The following is a 20860-nucleotide window of genomic DNA, read 5'->3' on the forward strand; positions in this document are numbered from 1 at the left end:
AATACATAAGCTCACAGATGCAGCCTTGTGCTGATCCACATCACCCTAGGAGTGATGAGGTAAAAGAGAGAGCGCCATCTACTGTACTTTACCCACCCAGAGAGAACAAGACCAGCTGTGCTCTCTCAGGACTCCGGCAGCTGATGGCAAACTGGGATTCAAACCAGCGATCTCCAGCGAACAGGAAGTGCAGCTTTTTTCTGGGTTCATTTTGGTTGGGTTGGGGCCCAAAAATGCCTTGAAAAGAAATATAAAAGGACCAAAGGGACCAAAACTTCGCCTTAATAAAAAAAAAAAAAGTTGATCCAGACATTTAGAACAGCTACAGGAAGTTGGGTCAGGCTATTATCACCCAATAGAACATAAGAAGAAGTAAAAGAGGAGTTGTTGTTCTCCCTCTCTTAACACTAACACAATTAATGACAATTACCTTTATTTGATGATGTAGAATTATTTTATTTTATTTAGCATTTTTGTATTTTGTAGTGTCTGACTGTTGGCGTCTGTCTAGGTTGTATTCAGTCAGTGGAGCTCCTGTGTTTTCTGTTACCAAGATAAACAAGATAAAACTCCAGAAATGTACCTGAACACACCTCATTTCCAGAACACCACGCCCATCAGTGTAGATATATTCAGAAGCTCTGCTGCTGTTTAAACCAGACAGGAGGAAGGAGTGAAAATACACTGTTAACGGGGTGTAAGATAGAGATGAGCATTGTGCATTGGTGTAAGATAGGACTATTATGTTACTAACACCTTAATGGTGAGAAAGTGAAACTTCCTCTGAGAGAAGTGCTCATTTCCTGTCTGCAGCTCCAACCAGCGAACCAACCAAGCTGACGGTGGAGGACGTGACCGACACCACCTGCTCTCTGAAGTGGTTAGCTCCTGAGAGAATCGGAGCCGGAGGTCTGGACGGATACGTCATCGAGTTCTGTAAAGAGGGAGGTGAGTCTACACAACTCTACTCTATGGAGTCACATCAATGTCAAAAGTTGTGTAAATGATCATCTCGTGAGCACAAGTGTGAAACTCACAAGCAAAGAAAGGAAATGCTGAGCGCACTGAACAGAATATATGCTCTCAAGGTGTTTATTCACAGTTCTCCTCTCGCGCTGTGTGAATTACCTGCGGAATCTGGTTTCGCTCGAGCGACGCTTTGTGCTAAAGTTTTGAAAGGGGTGGTTTTGATAGTTTGGGGGCGGGGTCAGGGTCGCCTCCGTCAGCGAATGCTATTGGCTGATATCTCCAGGGTTTGCGATGGACCGCCTACCTCCACGAGCCGGAGGAGGGCGGAGAGCTGGATATGCTGAGCGGGTTGTTTGGATGTTAGCATAGCCAGCTAGCTAATTCTCCTGTCGTCCTTCTTTCCCCGTCCTCATCCGGCTCTTGAAGGTAGGCGGTCCGTCATAAACCCTTACTATATTTAAATTGCTGTTAATTGTTCCAAAATAGTACATTAAGTTTGTACTTAAGTATGAATTTTAATTTAATGTTAAGTATACTTTTAAAAATAAATATACCTAAATGCACTTTTTTTTACAAGGGAATTCAGTCCCAAGGGGGATGAGTGACACTAAAACAAGGGTTCAGGGTGGAAAAGAGAAATGGGATTGGGCTGAAGTTGAGTTTTATTTACGTACCTGTACTCTGAAGCTCTGTACCGGTTCCTGTCTCTGTACCTGTCTCAGATACGGAGTGGCAGGTGGCGAACACCGACCTGGTGGAGCGTCAGAACTACGTGGTGAGGAACCTGCCGACAGGTGAGAAGATGAACTTCCGCGTGGTGGCGGTGAACATCGCCGGCCGCAGCCCCCCCGCCGTCCTCTCTCAGCCCGTCACCGTCAGAGAGATCATGGGTAAGATCCCCCACTGGAATTATGGGTAAAACTGACTTTACTGGTTCCCCTGAGTTAGCTCCAGCGCTAATACTAATACTCTCTCTCTCAGAGCATCCTAAGATCCGTCTTCCTCGCCACCTCAGAACCAAGTTCATCAGAAGAGTGGGAGAAACCGTCAACCTGGTCATTCCCTTCCAGGTGAGATTCACTCTGAATAATACAGGTTCTACAAACGGTTCTGTAAACAACCATGTTTATTATATATACAGCTCTGTATAAAATGAAGGTCGCACTTCAGTTTCTGAATCAGTTTCTCTGATTTTGCTATTTATAGGTTTATGTTTGAGTAAAATGAACATTGTTGTTTTATTCTATAAACTACAGACAACATTTCTCCCAAATTACAAATAAAAATATTCTCATTTAGAGCATTTATTTACAGAAAATGAGAAATGTCTGAAATAACCCCCAAAAAATTGGTATATTGGTATATTTGGTAAAATAATCCTGGTTTCTGGTTTTTAATCACAGTTTTTTTCATGCATCTTGGCATCATGTTCTCCTCCACCAGTCTTACACACTGCTTTTGGATAACTTTATGCTGCTTTACTCCTGGTGCAAAAATTCAAGCAGTTCAGTTTGGTGGTTTGATGGTTTGTGATCATCCATCTTCCTCTTGATTATATTCCAGAGGTTTTTAATTTGGGGAAATCAAACAAACTCATCATTTTTAAGTGTCTCTTATTTTTTTCCAGAGCTGGATATAAGTTTGTAGAATCGTTTTGTTGGGTTTTAAATAACCAGCTCCAGCTCATGACCAGTTTTGGCTGTTTTTTAACCAGTTTTAACCGGTTGTAGATGATCTAAGCTGGTCATTCTTGGTCAGGGTGGTTGTAAAGATATTCTATACTGCTTAATCAGCTCTTCACCAACATTTCATTTTGGTGATGCTTGGTCTTTTTGATGGTCATTCTGGCCAATGGGCTTGTTTATACTGGTTATTTAGCTTAGTGAGGTTTATCATGCCTGTAGATCATCAAACTAATACAGGTGCATCTAAAAAATGAGAATGTAATTTAAAAGTTACTTTATTTCAGTAATTTACTTGAGAATGTGAAACTCATATATTATATAGATGTATTCGCAGAGTGATCTATTTTAACCAACACTAGCAGATGACATGCTGACGACTTTTATGCAGATGAGAATTTCATTTTCCAGCAGGACTTGGCACACTGCCCACACTCTGCCAAATGTACCAACTGGTCTTATATAATACTCTCATTTTCTGAGACACTGATTTTTAGGTTTTTATTGGCTGTAAGCTTCATAATCATCAACAATAAAATAAATAAACGCTTAAAATAGATCACTCTGTGTTTAATACATCTATATAAAATATGAGTTTCAAAAAGTAACTTTTCAATATTATTCTATTTTTTTTAGATGACCCTGTACACTATACTGGTGAAGTGCTAAACTGGTCACCAGCTTAAGCTTTAAATATCAATAAAACATTGCTGAAGGTGTGTGTTTATGGTTTGTGTGTGTGTGTAGGGTAAGCCCCGCCCCGTGGCTGAGTGGCTGAAGGACGGAGAGCCGGTGGACACTAAGAAAATTGGGATCAGAAACTCCAACGTTGATTCGATTCTGTTCATCCGCTCGGCGGAGAGAGAACACTCGGGAAAATACACGCTCATCCTGAAGATAGAAAACATGGAGGATCAGGCCACCATCGAAATCCGCATCGTGGGTAAGACTCGCGCTCAGCTTCAGGAGAACACGGGTTCCATACCCGGCGCTGCCTCAGCCATTATTCACACTATAAACTGCACTTAAAATCCTTTAATTCTCACCAAAAATCATCAGAGCTCCTCATAATCCAGTGCTCCTTATGTATGAATTCTACCAGTCAGGAGTTTTTAGTGAAGTTTCTCCAACACTAAGGCTGGGTGCAGCAGCATTAGCATTAGCCGCTAACCACAGTGCTAAGCGCTAGCTCTTTGACAGTTCAGAGGTGAGTATATACAGTGTAGTATATGGTGTTTTCTAATTTCTTGTGTATTCTTTCACTCAACACAAATTCAGACCTATTATTTATCAGAATCAACATTTATAAGATTTATAAAAAACTAAAACTCTGCACACTAAAATAAAGCATGTTAGCTTCCCAGCTAATGTGGAGTTTTATACTGCGTAGAAATAATTTGTAATAATAAAATAACAGTGTTAAAGAAACGACTGCACTGTGATGTACAGACAAAATACAAATATTATGTTTGTTTTTTTGTATTTATTTGTTATTTTAAGTATTTATTTACTAAATCCTCTTTTTGAGAAGATTACAGACAAAAACTTAATTAATATGTATATTTTTTTTCATCACTAGAACATAAGTCAGGTCTAAAAGATTTAAAACAAGCTAGTGGGAAGAACCGCTAGCTGATAGCGCCCTGGGTTACCGGAACACTCAGGGTTCCTCTGATGACATTTACTAGCACTAAGTGTTGCGGTTAGCGACTGATGCTAATGCTGCTGCACCCAGCCCTTAGTGCTGGAGAAACTTCACTAAAAACTCACCCTTATACAAAATATTGTAAATCTAAGTTTACTGTAAATGAACACAAGAGCTTTTCTTACTCAAATAAACAGTTTTCAGGAGAGAAATCTGTGTAGATTATTATTCAGCACTCGTTTAACTTTTTTTAGTTTCGATTATTTAGGCACTTCCCAATTAGAAGGGAAACATGGCGACACTCTTGTTCACTTCGAAGTAGCATCCTTACTAATGTCATTTAATGTGCCTTATATAATTATCCGGTGCGATTTATAGTCTAAAAAATACTTTAAGCCTGGACAGAGAAACGCCACCACAGGTCTAACCTCGTCTGGCACCATTTTTCTTCTCATTTATCTCCTCTAAACTGTCTTTCCATCTCCAGCGTCTAATTCCAACAGTTTTTTCTTTTGATAATATTACCACATTTGTATTTCCCCACAAAATCAGTTTTTAAACTTTTTTAATTTAAACTGATTTCCAGATTAAACATTCACGTATTTGGACAAGCTGAACTCTAGTATTCGTACTCATTCTCTGTCATCTTAGCGATGCTCGGTGCAAAGAACCATCAGAACCAGCCTTTATATGAACTCGATCAGCAGAGTAACCTGATCACTGATCCTGCAGATAAACCTGGACCCCCGGCGGTGGTGAAGGTGACGGACGTGTGGGGCTTTAACGCAGCGCTGGAGTGGAAACCTCCTAAAGACGACGGGAACTGTGAGATCACCGGATACACCATCCAGAAAGCAGATATGAAAACCAAGGTGAGGACTGATCTGTAGCTGAACGGTCGAGTACTGTTAGCTTAAAGATCGTAACTCTTTAATTCTCCCGTCTGTAGGAGTGGTTCACGGTTTACGAGCACAACCGCCGCACTAACTGCACCGTATCAGACCTGGTGATGGGGAACCAGTACATGTTCCGGGTTTTCAGTGAAAATCTCTGCGGCCTGAGTGAAGATCCCTGCCTCAGCAAAGACAAGGCCACCATCGCCAAGACCGGTCAGTATCAGACACTGTGTAATCATTATTACCATCATTATATATATAATATAATTATGAGGAATAAAATCAAGAGGAAGATGGATGATCACAAACCATCAAACCACCAAACTGAACTGCTTGAATTTTTACACCAGGAGTAAAGCAGCATAAAGTTATCCAAAAGCAGTGTGTAAGACTGGTGGAGGAGAACATGATGACAAGATGCATGAAATTAAAACTGTGATTAAAAACCAGGATTATTCCACCAAATATTGATTATTTCTGAACTCTTAAAACTTTATGAATATGAACTTGTTTTCTTTGTATTATTTGAGGTCTGAAAGCTCTGCATCTTTTTTGTTATTTCAGTCATTTCTCATTTTCTGTAAATAAATGCTCTAAATGAGAATATTTTTATTTGTAATTTGGGAGAAATGTTGTCTGTAGTTTATAGAATAAAACAACAATGTTCATTTTACTCAAACATAAACCTATAAATAGCAAAATCAGAGAAACTGATTCAGAAACTGAAGTGCTTTCTTCATTTTTTACAGAGCTGTGTATACTAGTGCATCTCAAAAAAATTAGAATGTCATTTCAAAGTTACTTTATTTCAGTAATTCAGTTGAAATTGTGAAATGTCATTTTTTCCAGAGCGGTATATATCCCCAGATTTCAGTGCGCGATCACTTCGGTCTTAAATACAGGCACTTTAACAGCTCAATGTTAATATAATATAATTTAATATGATAAAATATAATATAATAATATATAATATAATATAATAATATATAATATAATATAATACAGTGTTTAACTCCGCCCCTCTCTCTCTCAGGACTGGAGTTAAAGAGAGCTCCCTATAAGGAGAAGGATATGTGCACCGCTCCGAAGTTCACCACGCCCCTGGTGGACAAATCAGTGGTGGTGGGCTACAGCACCGCCATCAGCTGCTCAGTCCGGGGCTTTCCAAAGGCAAGACCAACACACACCAGTCTACCAAACCAGTCTACACCAGTCTACCAAACCAGTCTACACCAGTCTACCAAACTAGTCTACACCAGTCTACCAAACCAGTCTACACCAGTCTACCAAACCAGTCTACACCAGTCTACCAAACCAGTCTACCAAACTAGTCTACACCAGTCTACCAAACCAGTCTACACCAGTCTACCAAACCAGTCTACACCAGTCTACCAAACCAGTCTACACCAGTCTACCAAACCAGTTTACACCAGTCTACCAAACCAGTCTACCAAACCAGTCTACACCAGTCTACCAAACCAGTCTACACCAGTCTACCAAACCAGTCTACACCAGTGTAGAGACCGGTCTACACCAGTCTACCAAACCAGTCTACACCAGTGTAGAGACCGGTCTACACCAGTCTACCAAACCAGTCTACACCATTCTACCAAACCAGTCTACACCAGTGTAGAGACCGGTCTACACCAGTCTACCAAACCAGTCTACACCATTCTACCAAACCAGTCTACACCAGTCTATCAAACCAGTCTACACCATTCTACCAAACCAGTCTACACCAGTCTACCAAACTAGTCTACACCAGTCTACCAAACCAGTCTACACCAGTCTACCAAACCAGTCTACCAAACTAGTCTAAACCAATCTACCAAACTAGTCTAAACCAGTCTACCTAACCAGTCTACATCAGTCTACCAAACCAGTCTACTCCAGCCTTCCAAACCAGTCTACACCAGTCTACCAAACTAGTCTAAACCAATCTACCAAACTAGTCTAAACCAGTCTACCAAACCAGTCTACACCAGTCTACCAAACCAGTCTACCAAACTAGTCTAAACCAATCTAACAAACTAGTCTAAACCAGTCTACCTAACCAGTCTACCAAACCAGTCTACACCAGTCTATACCAGTCTACCAAACAAGTCTACCAAACCAATCTACACCAGTCTAAACCAGTCTACCAAACTAGTGTAAACCAGTCTACCAAACCAGTCTACCAAACCAGTCTACACCAGTGTAGAGACTAGTCTACCAAACCAGTCTACACCAGTCTACCAAACCAGTCTACACCAGTCTATACCAGTCTACAGTGTAAATAATCACATGGTAAAAATATCCAGAAAGGTTCATGTTGTATCTAGAAGCTACTGCAGAACTTTGGTTATTCAACTTTTCCTAATAAAGAATGAAATCAATAAAATCAGACGATATAATTAATAAAAATGTTAATTTTCAGCCTAAGATCATCTGGACGAAGAACAGGATGATTATTGGAGAAGACCCGAAGTATCTGATGCAGAACAACCAGGGGGTTCTGACCCTGAACATCCGCAAACCGAGCACCTTCGACGGGGGCAAATACAGCTGCATAGCCACCAACGAACTCGGCCAGGACGAGGTGGAGTGCACCCTGGAGATCAGAGGTATGCCCCAGTGTGTGTCCAGTTTAGCCCCGCCCATTCAGTCTATCATAATTTAGCCCCGCCCATTCAGCCTATAGTGGTTTAAATGTGTCTGATAATATAAAATATAAAATTTGATCAGGGTGTCGAGTGGTCAATCGGTCTAAAGAGCTGTTAATATGATCAAGAAATTGCTGGTTCAAATCCTGGTCATGCAGCTTGACATCAGCTGCCAGAGCCCTGAGAGAGCACAGTTGGTCTTGCTGTTTCTCTCTGGGTGGGTACAGTACAGTAGATGGCGCTCTGCTCTTTCCCCTCATCACTCCTAGGGTGATGTGGATCAGCACAAGGCTGCGTCTGTGAGCTGATGTATCAGAACCGAGTCGCTGCGCTTTCCTCCGAGCGTTAGCGCTGTGATGCTACTCAAGAAAAAGGTTCAAAAAGAGGCGGAGTCTGACTTCACATGTATCAGAGGAGGCGTGTGCTAGTCCTCACCCATCTGGTGTTGGAGAATCACTAATGATAGGCGGAGATATACAGCTGAGTAGCAGCTGAATGAGTGAAACAATTTGTGGTAAAATGTAAATAAAAAAGAAAAATTAATAGTTTTTCTGTTTGTGTCTCAGCTGTCCAGGTGGAGAAGAAGGATTAGGGTGGAGTCCGGATTCTGCAGACGGAGGAATGAAGAAATGGGATGGAAGTTTTAGATTAATAGTGAATAAAAATGGTGTTTAAAATGTAGCTCTGTGATTTTTGATCCTCCTCTCTGATCCTCAGAACTCTGGATCAGAATAAAGACCTGGAATTATTATTAGAATAATAAACACTGCTGTAAAAACTCGGATCTGTGTGGGGTTTTACTCGCGTGACTGTTCATTACTGCTCTATAAACCTGTGTCTGCATCATAGCAACCACCTAGAAACATCATAGCCACCACCTAGAAACATCATAGCAACCACCTAAAACATCATAGCAACCACCTAGAAACATCATAGCAACCACCTAAAAACATCATAGCAACCACCTAGAAACATCATAGCAACCACCTAGAAACATCACATCAACCACCTAAAAACATCATAGCTACCACCTAAAAAACGTCATAGCTACCACCTAGAAAAGCCATAGCAACCACCTAGAAACATCATAGCAAGCACCTAGAAACATGATAGCTACCACATAGAAACATCATAGTAACCACCTAGAAACATCATAGTAACCACCTAGAAACATCATAGCAACCACCTAGAAACATCATAGTAACCACCTAGAAACATCATAGTAACCACCTAGAAACATCATAGCAACCACACAGAAACATCATAGTAACCACCTAGAAACATCATAGTAACCACCTAGAAACATCATAGCAACCACCTAGAAACATCATAGTAACCACCTAGAAACATCATAGTAACCACCTAGAAACATCATAGCAACCACACAGAAACATCATAGTAACCACCTAGAAACATCTTAGCAACCACCTAAAAACATCATAGCAACCACCTAGAAACATCATAGCAACCACCTAGAAACATCACAGCAACCACCTAAAAACATCATAGCTACCACCTAAAAAACATCATAGCTACCACCTAGAAAAGTCATAGCAACCATTTAGAAACATCATTGCAACCACCTAGAAACATCATAGCAACCACCTAAAAACATCATAGCAACCACCTAGAAACATCATAGCAACCACCTAGAAACATCATAGCAACCACCTAGAAACATCATAGCAACCACCTAGAAACATCATAGCAACCACCTAAAAACATCATAGCTACCACCTAAAAAACTTCATAGCTACCACCTAGAAAAGTCATAGCAACCATTTAGAAACATCATTGCAACCACCTAGAAACATCATAGCAACCACCTAGAAACATCATAGCAACCACCTAGAAACATCATAGCAACCACCTAGAAACATCACAGCAACCACCTAAAAACATCATAGCTACCACCTAAAAAACATCATAGCTACCACCTAGAAAAGTCATAGCAACCATTTAGAAACATCATTGCAACCACCTAGAAACATCATAGCAACCACCTAAAAACATCATAGCAACCACCTAGAAACATCATAGCAACCACCTAGAAACATCATAGCAACCACCTAGAAACATCATAGCAACCACCTAGAAACATCATAGCTACCACCTAAAAACATCATAGCTACCACCTAAAAAACGTCATAGCTACCACCTAAAAAACGTCATAGCTACCACCTAGAAAAGTCATAGCAACCACCTAGAAACATCATAGCAACCACCTAGAAACATCATAGCAACCACCTAGAAACATCATAGCAACCACCTAGAAACATCATAGCTACCACCCAGAAACATGATAGCTACCACATAGAAACATCATAGTAACCACACAGAAACATCATAGTAACCACCTAGAAACATCTTAGCAATCACCTAGAAACATCATAGCAACCACCTATTAAATAACTACTATTTCACAACAACATTATAGCACCATACAGACTACCTATGAAGACCATAGTATCCACCTAGCAGTGCCATAGCACCTAGAACTGCCCAGTGAAGACCACTTTACACATTCTGGAGATGTTTTGACCCAGTTGTCTAGAACATCACAGTATGGTTCTTGTTGTGTCTCAGATTCTTATGCTATTTATTTTTTTCTTCTCAACACATCAGCTGGTCTCTTTCTACTGGGTGTTTCTGTTAATGATCTGCAGTGTGTGGTGAACTCTCTGTATTCTGCTCTCATCAGGAATTTAAGGTCTCTTTAAGGTGGAAATACTGAGATACTGATACACGTCCTTCTGGAGAGTTATCTTCACACGGGTGGATGCTGTTTTTTTCTTCACAACATCAGAGGGGTTTCTGGGACGTCCAGGACGCTTTACTGAATTCACGACTGCCCTCTTTCTTACCAGATTCTTCTTTTTTCAGCCCAATAATGATGAATTAACGAGGGACTAGCAATAGACTTTAGAAATTATTTGTCCTATTACTTTTAATCTCCTGAAATGAGGAGTTGTTGGTTGTAGTTCCTAAACAATTCATAGAATATTTTTGTTTAAGACTTTGAATTAAATCTGAAAGTTTACAGATATTTGTGTCTAACTGTATAACAATAATACAGTTATACTTTTCAAAATAAAAACAAATAAAAACATCATACAGAATCATTGTTCCAAATAAAATGTACAAATCACCTTCACCAAAATGACCAAAATATATGAGACTATAGTCTAACCTTAATGAGCATTTTTTGACCATTTTATAATCTTTATTTATTGGTAAAATGTATTACTTTATTTTTGTGTAAAATTTTAATAATCTTCAATAAATTCTAATAATTCAAAAAAGTCCATTTTATTTTTGTTTAGAGTTAATAAAGCTATATTTCTGATTCAAGGATTAAGGAGACTTTATTATCATTCACATCACATGTGGTACATGAGGTGGATTAAAATTTAAAATAGATGAATATAAAGATAAAATAGAATTGAATAAAAATAGAAATGAAGATAAATACACAAAAAAGGGAGAGTAGGCAGGTAGCAGAAACATGAAGTCCATGTTTTGCTACAGCAGAACTATATAATATAATATGATACAAAAACTATATATATTAAAACTATTAATATATATTATAGTATAACTGAATATAATATAATATGACAAAAAACTTTTTTTTTTAATGCACTAAAATGCAATGTGTGTGTGTGTGTGTGTGTGTGTGTGTGTGTGTGTGTGTGTGTGTGTGTGTGTGTGTATTTGGTGCTGTTGCTGTGTTTTATTCTGCCACTAGAGGGAAACGGGGAGTCAGCAGTCAGTCAGTACTGAGAGTAACAGAGGGAGAGGAGCGGCGGCCATACTGCTTCCTGTTTGGTGGAGAAAGAAATCCATATTTATCAATTTAATAATGTAGATTCTGTACAGGTAAGAATAAGCTGATCCTCTGATTGTTAAACACTGTTTACTAAACTCTCTCTGTTTTATTTATTAGACTAGATTTAATGTAGTCAGTATTTTTCTTTTCATTGTTTTCTGAGATAAAAGGTTTTAGTGTTTTTGCTTTGTGTTGTTTTTGTTTAAAGTTTAAAGTGGTATTTTGGTGGATTTTTGTATATATGTGTATATATGTGTATTAATGGCTGTAATTTGTGTAAAACTGTATAAAACTGAGTTGTGTTTTCAGTAAAGAGTTAAATCAGGAATTTCTCTCTGGTCTGTGGTTTTATTCCTCACATTTTCATCCTCAACACTCACCCAACAAACACTGTAATACATCACTCTAAACACTAGATAAACTGAAGGGGTGTAAGATATGGAGTCTTCTCTAGAGTTTCTGTCTGTAATGTGGATAAACCCTTTAGAGATAATTTGTCTGTTGAGCTTCTGAAATGAAGAGAGTTAATAGAGAGTCATTTCTAAACACTTCATATGATCTTTTTTTCAACTGCTTGAATTAAACCTGAAATTTTAACCTAAACTTCAAAAATATCTCACTTGTTCCGGTTTAAATGCAGTGTTGTGGCATACAGAGCTGAAAAACATGAATATTGTGTTACCGTCTAAATATTTGACTTATCTAAGTATACTTTTGAAAACAATGCTTATAAAACGTCTGTAAAAAGGTGAAATCACCATATTAGAGCATAAAAAGCACAGTTTCTAATAAAAGTCCTGAGTTTGGTGGCGGGTTTGTGAGTGGATGTGGAGTTTGGGTTTTGGAGGAGTCGATGTGTCTGAGTTAGATTGTTTTAAATGCAGATTTATTGATTATTGATGAGCATATTGGTTTTCAGGTTTCAGACAGTTCAGGTAGGTGGAGATTAAAATGATAGAGTTTGAGAAGGTAGAGGAGCTTTAATCTGCTGATGGTTTGTATTGAGGTAGAGGATATAAACGGTACAAATTGTGCTTATATTAAAAAAAAGAAATCTGTAATCACAAAGTCTCAAAATGAATTAAGACTTAAATCCTTAAATTTGAACACAATAATCAGAATAACCTGACCTGTGCTTTTTTGAGTGAATTTACTTAAAATAAGGCTAAATAAATTCTAAGACTGATTAAGATAATTATTATAATCTTACACGATGCTTAATAAGAAAAAATCTCTTAATCAGAGAAGACAATAAGATATATTGAATTAGAATTAGATTTTGTTTCTGCTGGTTTTAGAGTTGTAGAGTTGTAGGAGAGACTGGTGTTCTTTGAGGAGAGTTTTAGTAAAACACTTTCTTTTTGCTCGCTGGCTCCAGAGATCAGACCTTGATAAACGTGACGCTTCACTGGTTTGGAGATGAAATGAGAGTTTGATGATAAACTGGCTCCTGATTGGATGGAGGTTGAGATGGAGGAGGAGATTTGGGTTTGTAAACTGGAATTTAAGGTAAAATAGTCAAAGTCAGAGTGTTTTTTATTGTCATTTCAGCTATATACAGAGTACACAGTGAAACGAAACAACTTTCCTCCAGGGACCATGGTGCACATAAACACAGTGTAGACAGAACAAAAAGTGCAACAGTACAAAAGTGCAGACAGACAATACAACACAATACAGACAAAGAATAATAAATAACAAGACAGTGTGCAAATTATGCAGTGTGCAAAAAAGACCAGTGAGGTGGTAATTACTCTATTACACAGTGTGCAATAGAGTCCAGTGAGGTAGTAGGGTTTTTAGTGCTTTCCATTTTCTGGGGTAAGTGGGGTAAGAGTGTGTGTGCATGTACAGAAAAACCATCAGTTCAGTCTCTGCAGTTAAGGAGTCTGATGGCTTGGGGGTAGAAGCTGTTGCAGAATCTGGTGGTGCTGGACCGGATGCTGCGGTACCTTCTTCCCGAAGGCAGGAGGGAGAACAGTTCGTGTGAGGGATGGGTGTGGTCCTCCACAATGCTGGTTGCTTTGCGGATGCTGCGGGTGGTGTAAATGTCCGTGATGGAGGGGAGAGAGACGCCGATGATCCTCTCAGCTGTCCTCACAATATGCTGGAGGGTCTTGCGGTCAGAGACGGTGCAGGTCCCAAACCAGGCAGTGATGCAGCTGCTCAGGATGCTCTCAATGGTCCCTCTATAGAAGAGTGTGAGGATGGGTGGAGGGAGACGGGCCTTTCTCAGATTCCGGAGGAAGTAGAGACGCTGCTGGGCTTTCTTGGCTGTAGAGCTGGTGTTCAGGGTCCAGGTGAGGTTATCTGCTAAGTGGACACCAAGGAACTTGGTGCTCTTAACAATCTCCACAGAGGACCCGTCGATGTTGAGTGGAGAGTGGGTGTGTTGTGCTCTCCTGAAGTCAACAACCATTTCCTTTGTCTTGTCCACATTCAGGTGAAGGTTGTTGACTGTACACCAGTCTGTCAGCCGCTGCAGTTTCCAGTTTTCTGAGATCCAGTCTGATCTTTCTGCACATCATCTGATCAGACCTGAACCTCCAGCTTCCTCTCAGCTCCGATACAGAAACAGCAGCAGGAGTTATTTGGTGAGTTGATTCCTGTATTTTAAGTAAATAAGTGTTGCTTTTGTACCTCCTTTCTGTGAGTATTTCAGTATTTCTGTGAGTATTTCAGTATTTCTGTGAGTATTTCAGTATTTTGTGAGTATTTCAGTATTTTGTGAGTATTTCAGTATTTCTGTGAGTATTTCAGTATTTTGTGAGTATTTCTGTGTTTTTGAACGTTTTGCTGCTTCTATTAAATGATCTAATGAGGTTTGAACATTGTTGATTTAGAGCAAGTTATCAGATATTTATTAATACTGAACATTTATTCACTTTACTGCAATGATGTAATAATTGCATTACTGAACTTTTGTACTTATTTCATATTTCTGTGCTGTAGATAATCATGTACTTACTTAAAAATAATATTCAGAACACATTACTGTTATCATGAACATATTTCCCAGAGGTGGAAAAAGTACAGAAAAATTGTAATTAAGTAAAAGTAAAAGTACCCATCTGAAAATCTACTCGAGTAAAAAAAAAAAGTACTCAATTTAAAATGTACTTTAAATAAAAGTTACATAGTTACTTTTAATTATTTGATGTAAAAAAGTAAAAACAAATCATGAATTAAATTGTTTTTAATGAACTATTATTCCACATAATAATTTGGATCTTTCAGGCAGTATTTGTTCAGACCCCCCATAAAACATTTTCAAGAACAAGTGGTATAGGTTTCTATGATCCATTTTTTTCTTTACTGTTAGAAAGTTAAGGTCATATATGAGACTATAAACTGTATTTTATAGTTTTACAGTTTATTATTATTTTGTAGCTTCCCATTGCTCTGCTTTAACTGATATTTACATGTTTTTTTTTTTTAACATTTAATCAGATTAATGTTTAATGATAAATATACTCACCACCTCATGCTTTCTCAGGTTTGATGTGGAAGTTTTGAAAGCTGCAGCTCTGTCCGGCGGGACACATTTTGTACTGTATGAGGACGTTACTGCCTCGTCATTCCACACGCGAGCATCCGTGCGCCGGCACATCCGCCCAATTATTATTATTTTTTATTCAGACAATTGTTTTTTTTTCCCCAGGATTTCATTTTTTACTCAGTAACAGGAAGTTTTCCAATGTAGCAAAGTAAATTACTTGTGTCAAAATGTACTTGAGTAAAAGTAAAATTACCTATTTTAAAAACTACTTTAAAAATTACAAATTACTCATAAAATCTACTCAATTACAGTAACTTGAGTAAATGTATTTCATTACTTTCCACCTCTGATATTTCCATCCTGGATGTAAATTTAACACCAATTTAATATTTATATTTATTTTATATTTTGCTTTATTTTATTATTTTTTTTTACTTTACTTGGCAAGAAGCAAGCAAAGATTTCTAAACTTTTTTATAATAAACTTTTTTTACAGGGGTATTAACTCGTGCCTGAAGCCTGTAGATGTTATAGACGTTTTAGAGAATTTCAATCAATCAATCTTTATTTCCACTCATTAATACATTAAGGGTAACCCTCATTTATAATGCAGCTGAGCATTTACAAAATTAAACAGACTGAAAAAAAGTTTAAATTATAAAAACAAGAAAACAATATAAGATTTAATTAAGAAGAAATAAAATAATTCAGAATAAAATGATATGCAGACTAATAAATAATTTAAATAATAAAATATAAACACAATTAAAGGAATAGAGGGCTAAAATATCACCACAATGATAAAAATAAAATAAATGAGGGAACTAAAATAAATAATAATAATAAGTTAAAAATGGAAGAAATAATTAAAATAATCAGGCAAAAGGCCAAAAGTAAAACCAGTAATAAATAAAATAAAATAAAAAGGCTAAAAGGTAAAACACAAAATTAGATAAATAAAAAGCCAAAATAATTACAATAAATAAAAAGATAAAAAGAAAAGAAATAAACTAAAACATGTACAGGACGTCTGAAGGTGATTAAATATTAAAAGTTTAAAATTATTTAGTGACACAGTGATCTGAGTTTTAGTGTTTTAGAGTTTTATAGTTTTGTAGTTTTATAGTTTTGTAGTTTTGTAGTTTTATAGTTTTGTAGTTTTATAGTTTTGTAGTTTTATAGTTTTGTAGTTTTATAGTTTTGTAGTTTTGTAGTTTTATAGTTTTATAGTTTTGTAGTTTTGTAGTTTTGTAGTTTTATTTTTTTCTGTAGTGAATTTCAGCTCACTGCTGATCTGAAACTAAAAGCAGATTTTAATGTGATTTATTTTCTGTAGAGTTTGATCAGGAGAAGATTTTCTCTTTTATATCATAAGATCTCTGATCAGGAATCTCTAAAGCTGCGTTCACATTATCAGACTAAAGTGACTCAAATCGATTTTTGTCATGGCTGTGTGAACGAGCTAATTCAGATTTTTTCAAATCAGATTAAAGTCACTTTGGCTACGTTCACATTCTTGTCCATTTTCATTCAAATATGCCATAAAAAACACTTTTAATTTTTCATCAAAATCGCTGAATTACGTAATTCTATACTATTACATTTTGGTCAACTTTTTTTTATATAAAATAACTGATAGAGTAGGTATGATATATTTTGTAAATTTTCATTCAAATATGCCATAAAAAAACACTTAATAAAAAAAAAATCACTAGATTATGTAAGGCTATACTATTACGTTTGGGTTGACTTTTGGACCATTCTTTCAACTTTTTTTTCATTTAAAAAATGTAAATCAGTGGGAAAATGAGTGTTTATTGTGTATTTTATCCATTTTCATTTAAATATGCAAAAAAAAATCACCAAATTATATAAGGCTATACTATTTTGTTTTGGTTGACTTTTACCATTCCTTTTACTCTTTTTTTTCATTAAAAATGACTAAAATAAATAGTGAATTAGTAGGTAGGGTGAAATATATGCATTTTAATGTAATTATGTATTTAAAAAACTTTTTATTTTTCACCGAAGTCACCAAATTACGTAAAGTTATCTTATAACCTCTTGGTCGACTTTTAGACCATACTTCAAAGTGTATTTTAAATGAAAAATTATTCAAATGAGTGGAAAAATGAGTAAATATGGTGTATTGTATCCAGATTCATTCAAATCTGATATAAAAAAAACAAATAATTTTTCATAAAATCAATCACCAAATTACAGAAGGCTTTCCTATTATATTTTGGTAAACTTTTGGACCATGAAAATTTACTCAAATAAGTGCAGAAAAGAGGTATTGTGGAATATATGCATTTTCATGTAATTATGTATTAGAAAAATACTTTTTTTCACCAAAAACAACAAATTAAGTAAGACTATACTATTACATTTTAGACAATTCTTTAAACTCTTTTTTGCCCCCAGAAAAAAAACTTAAATAAGTGGGAACTTTGGTGTATTCTATTCATTTTCTTTCATATATGATGCAAAAGAACACTTTTAATATTTTCACCAAAACCCCCAATTTATGTAAGGCTATAATATTGATCCTTTGGATCTTTCTTCAAACCCTTTTTCATGAAAATAAACTGAAATGAGTGGACAAATAATTAGGAATGGAATGTATACATTTTCATAAAAATGTGCTTTAAAAACACTTTTTATTTTTCACCACAATCTTTAAATGAAGGTTATACTATTATGTTTTTTAGATATTTGGACCATTCTACAGGCTGTGTATATATGGAATCTATTGAAATATAACTGAAAGAAGTGAGGAAATTAGTGAGCAGGGTTGATTTTATCAGCTTTTGTTCAGATCTGCCTCAAAAATCACATTTTTACATAAGACTATATTATTTTTTGGACTGTTCATCAAACAGTTGTTTTCTATAAAAGATGTAGAAAATTGTATCCAGATATGCCACCAAAATCACCTTTCCCGGTGATATAACATCTTTAATGTCTGTAGTGTGATCGGACAAATTATTTATTATTATAAATACAGTGTAACATTATTTAACATTTAAAACTTTAACAATATTAATCGGCATTGTTGTTCTAGGTGGTTTTTTTTAGTTTTTCCACTGATTTTCTTGGTATATTTTACAGGTGAAAGTCAGCAGGACTCTCGTGAGCTTCAGTGGTTCAGTGGTAGAATCGATGCTGCTGAGATCAGTAGGTTGCTGGTTGGAGTCCTGGTTCAGGTGCTGCTGTCTGATTGGCTGCAGTATCAGTGTGAAGGTCTAAACTGATCTGAGATCTGTGTGAGATGTAGTTTGTTGTGGGTAGAAGATCAGTATTTATTAAAGCAGGATTAGTTAGTTTAGTCAGACTCAGTGGATCAGGGATTAAATCAGTGAAAATTATTAAAAATAATGTTTAGTCCAAGATTAGCCTTAATCCCTGTCTGGAAAACTCCAGATTAATTTAATATAAAAAGAGCAGCGGAAGATTCCTATTGGTCAACTTTTGGTCAACAACCATCATTTGAGACACTTTTGAGTTAGTTTCACCTGCATTTAATTTTTTATATCTACTATATTTTTATCTTCCTGAGAAAAGTAAACAGGATTTTTTTTGTGGGAATACTATCTGAAATACTGGAGTTTATATTTAAGGTGGTATTGATGCTGTTGGAGGATCTTCACACCTAAAAGTTCAGACTAAAGTCAGAATTAAGCTTCACAGGTTACAGTGTATAAATACAGATGTGTTCAGTTTTGGGTTCAATCTGGATGAGTTGGGTTGGGTTGGGTTGGGTTGGGTTGAGTTGAGTTGAGTTGAGTTGGGTTAGGTTGAGTTGAGTTGGGTTGGGTTGGGTTGGGTTGGGTTTGGTTGAGTTGGGTTGAGTTGGGTTAGGTTGAGTTGAGTTGAGCAGAGTTGAGTTGATCTCAGTAAAGAACATTGTGATGATCTGTCGTCTCGACCTACTGAATCTTCCTCTACTGAACACTGACTGATTTCCAGCACGTCATGCTCTCAGTTTCTGCAGGTTTTGGATTCTCACTGCAGATGATCCAGATCATGATTCAGTTTATCCAGAAGATCACTTCTTATAACTGGATCAATAGTAGCACCTTTTTTATTCCACAGTCAGAAACATTTCCAGAAGTCTGAGTGTGGATTTCAGAGGTTTGAGTTGTGTTTCTGTTGTATAAGAAGAAGCAGAGTGTGAAGAGCGTGGAACCAACAGTGGTTCTTCTATGAAACATAGAACCGTTTGTAGCACCTTAGCTTCTTTCTTTTATATGACAACATGCAATCTAAAAGACAAATGCTTAAAAAAACAGCCCAGCAGAAGTCTGACTGGGTGGTTCAGTGGTTTGAGCTGTGGATCAGCAACCAGTATGTTGTTGGTTCAAATCCAGCTCAGGTCAGCAGGTTGAAGTTTTGCACGGCTATGTCTGAAATCGAAGGTCAAGTTTTAAAAAAAAAGTATGGTAGGTGTGAGATCCTGTGGCTCAATGGTAGACGCTACGCCTCCCGGTCAGGAGGTCATCGGTTCAAGACCGATCAGGAACTCCAGATCACAGTTGAGGACAAGGTTCAGGAAGACCTGCGGGCAGACCCCGAGGACGAGGGGATGTCAGAGGGCGACCCAAGAACGGGGATGGAAATGATCCGGACTCCCCCCGGGGCCTCCGGAGAGAAGAAAGCAGGGGGTTATGGAGCCCAAAACAAGAGTTTTAGTATATACAGCATTTAAAACAATCACCTCTCTCTATTCCTTGTTCCTTTCCTTCACATCAATCTTCCTCCTTCCACCTTTTCTTCACTCCTCCTCACTCTCTCTTCTCGGCATCCTCTCCATCCATCCAGCTGTCTCCAGCTTCACCATCCAACCTCAACCCATCACCACCTGAGACCAGGCCAGATTTGAACCAGCAACCTCTTGATTACGAGGCGAGGCTTTTCCCACAAAGCCACCAAGTCTCACATGAGAGTAATGCTTTTTTTGGGGGGTTTGTCCTTTAATTTAGGGCGGGGGAGGAAGGGGGGGAGAAAGTGAGTGAGCGGACGAGCAAGAGAGAGAGAGAGAGAGAGAGAGAGAGAGAGAGAGATCAGTTGACTGGAGAGTTGGGGAAATGGTAGACCTTATGGGTTTAATCAACATCAGTATTTCAGTCAACTCTAACTCAAGAGTCTTTGGTTTCAGATGCTCCTAAACACTCTATCATGTATTATTTGAGGGAAAGTGAGAAGTTGACTTGACTCTAGAGAAGAAGTTGGAGAACTTGGTTTCTTGGACTTTTGGTTCTAAGTTGTTGAGCTTGTAGACTCTACCTTATGAGATATGACCCAACATCAGTCTTTGAGACACTTGACACTTTGATTTCAGATGCTCCTAAACACTCCATCAAGTCTTGGTTGAGGGAAAGTGAGAAGTTGATTTGACTCTAGAGAAGAAAGTATGGAGCTGGTTTCTTCAACTTTTGGTTCTAAGTTGTTGAGCTGGAAGACTCTACCTTATAGGATTTGACCAACATCAAGGTTTCAGTCACCTGAGAACAGACTTCTTTCAGACACTTGTCTTTGGTTTCAGATGCTCCTAAACACTCTATCGAGTCTTAGTTGAGGGAAAGTGAGTAATTGACTTTAGTTGACTCTAGAGAAGAATCTGGAGAGATTTTGGTTTCTTGGGCGTTTGGTTCTCTGTAGTTGAGCTGGTAGACTCTACCACCTGTAAGAGGAAGAG

General features: G+C 37.4%; 1 protein-coding gene across 4 annotated transcripts in view; it reads left to right on the forward strand.

The window, feature by feature from the left end:
• The window catches only part of mybpc2b (myosin binding protein Cb), a 45987-nt gene extending 37369 nt beyond the window's left edge, over positions 1 to 8618 (forward strand). For all 4 annotated transcript variants that reach the window (XM_049480565.1, XM_049480566.1, XM_049480567.1 and 1 more), the window contains 9 exons: positions 814 to 948; positions 1692 to 1859; positions 1951 to 2039; positions 3399 to 3594; positions 5029 to 5168; positions 5246 to 5405; positions 6226 to 6362; positions 7609 to 7795; positions 8401 to 8618. In XM_049480565.1, the coding sequence (XP_049336522.1) occupies positions 814 to 948; positions 1692 to 1859; positions 1951 to 2039; positions 3399 to 3594; positions 5029 to 5168; positions 5246 to 5405; positions 6226 to 6362; positions 7609 to 7795; positions 8401 to 8426 (1238 nt within the window). In that variant the 3' untranslated portion in view covers positions 8427 to 8618. The remainder of the gene's footprint in view (positions 1 to 813; positions 949 to 1691; positions 1860 to 1950; positions 2040 to 3398; positions 3595 to 5028; positions 5169 to 5245; positions 5406 to 6225; positions 6363 to 7608; positions 7796 to 8400) is intronic.
• Positions 8619 to 20860: the final 12242 nt, after the last annotated feature.

This window comes from Astyanax mexicanus, chromosome 6 (genome assembly GCF_023375975.1).
Source record: "Astyanax mexicanus isolate ESR-SI-001 chromosome 6, AstMex3_surface, whole genome shotgun sequence".
NCBI classification, from domain to species: Eukaryota; Metazoa; Chordata; class Actinopteri; order Characiformes; family Acestrorhamphidae; genus Astyanax; species Astyanax mexicanus.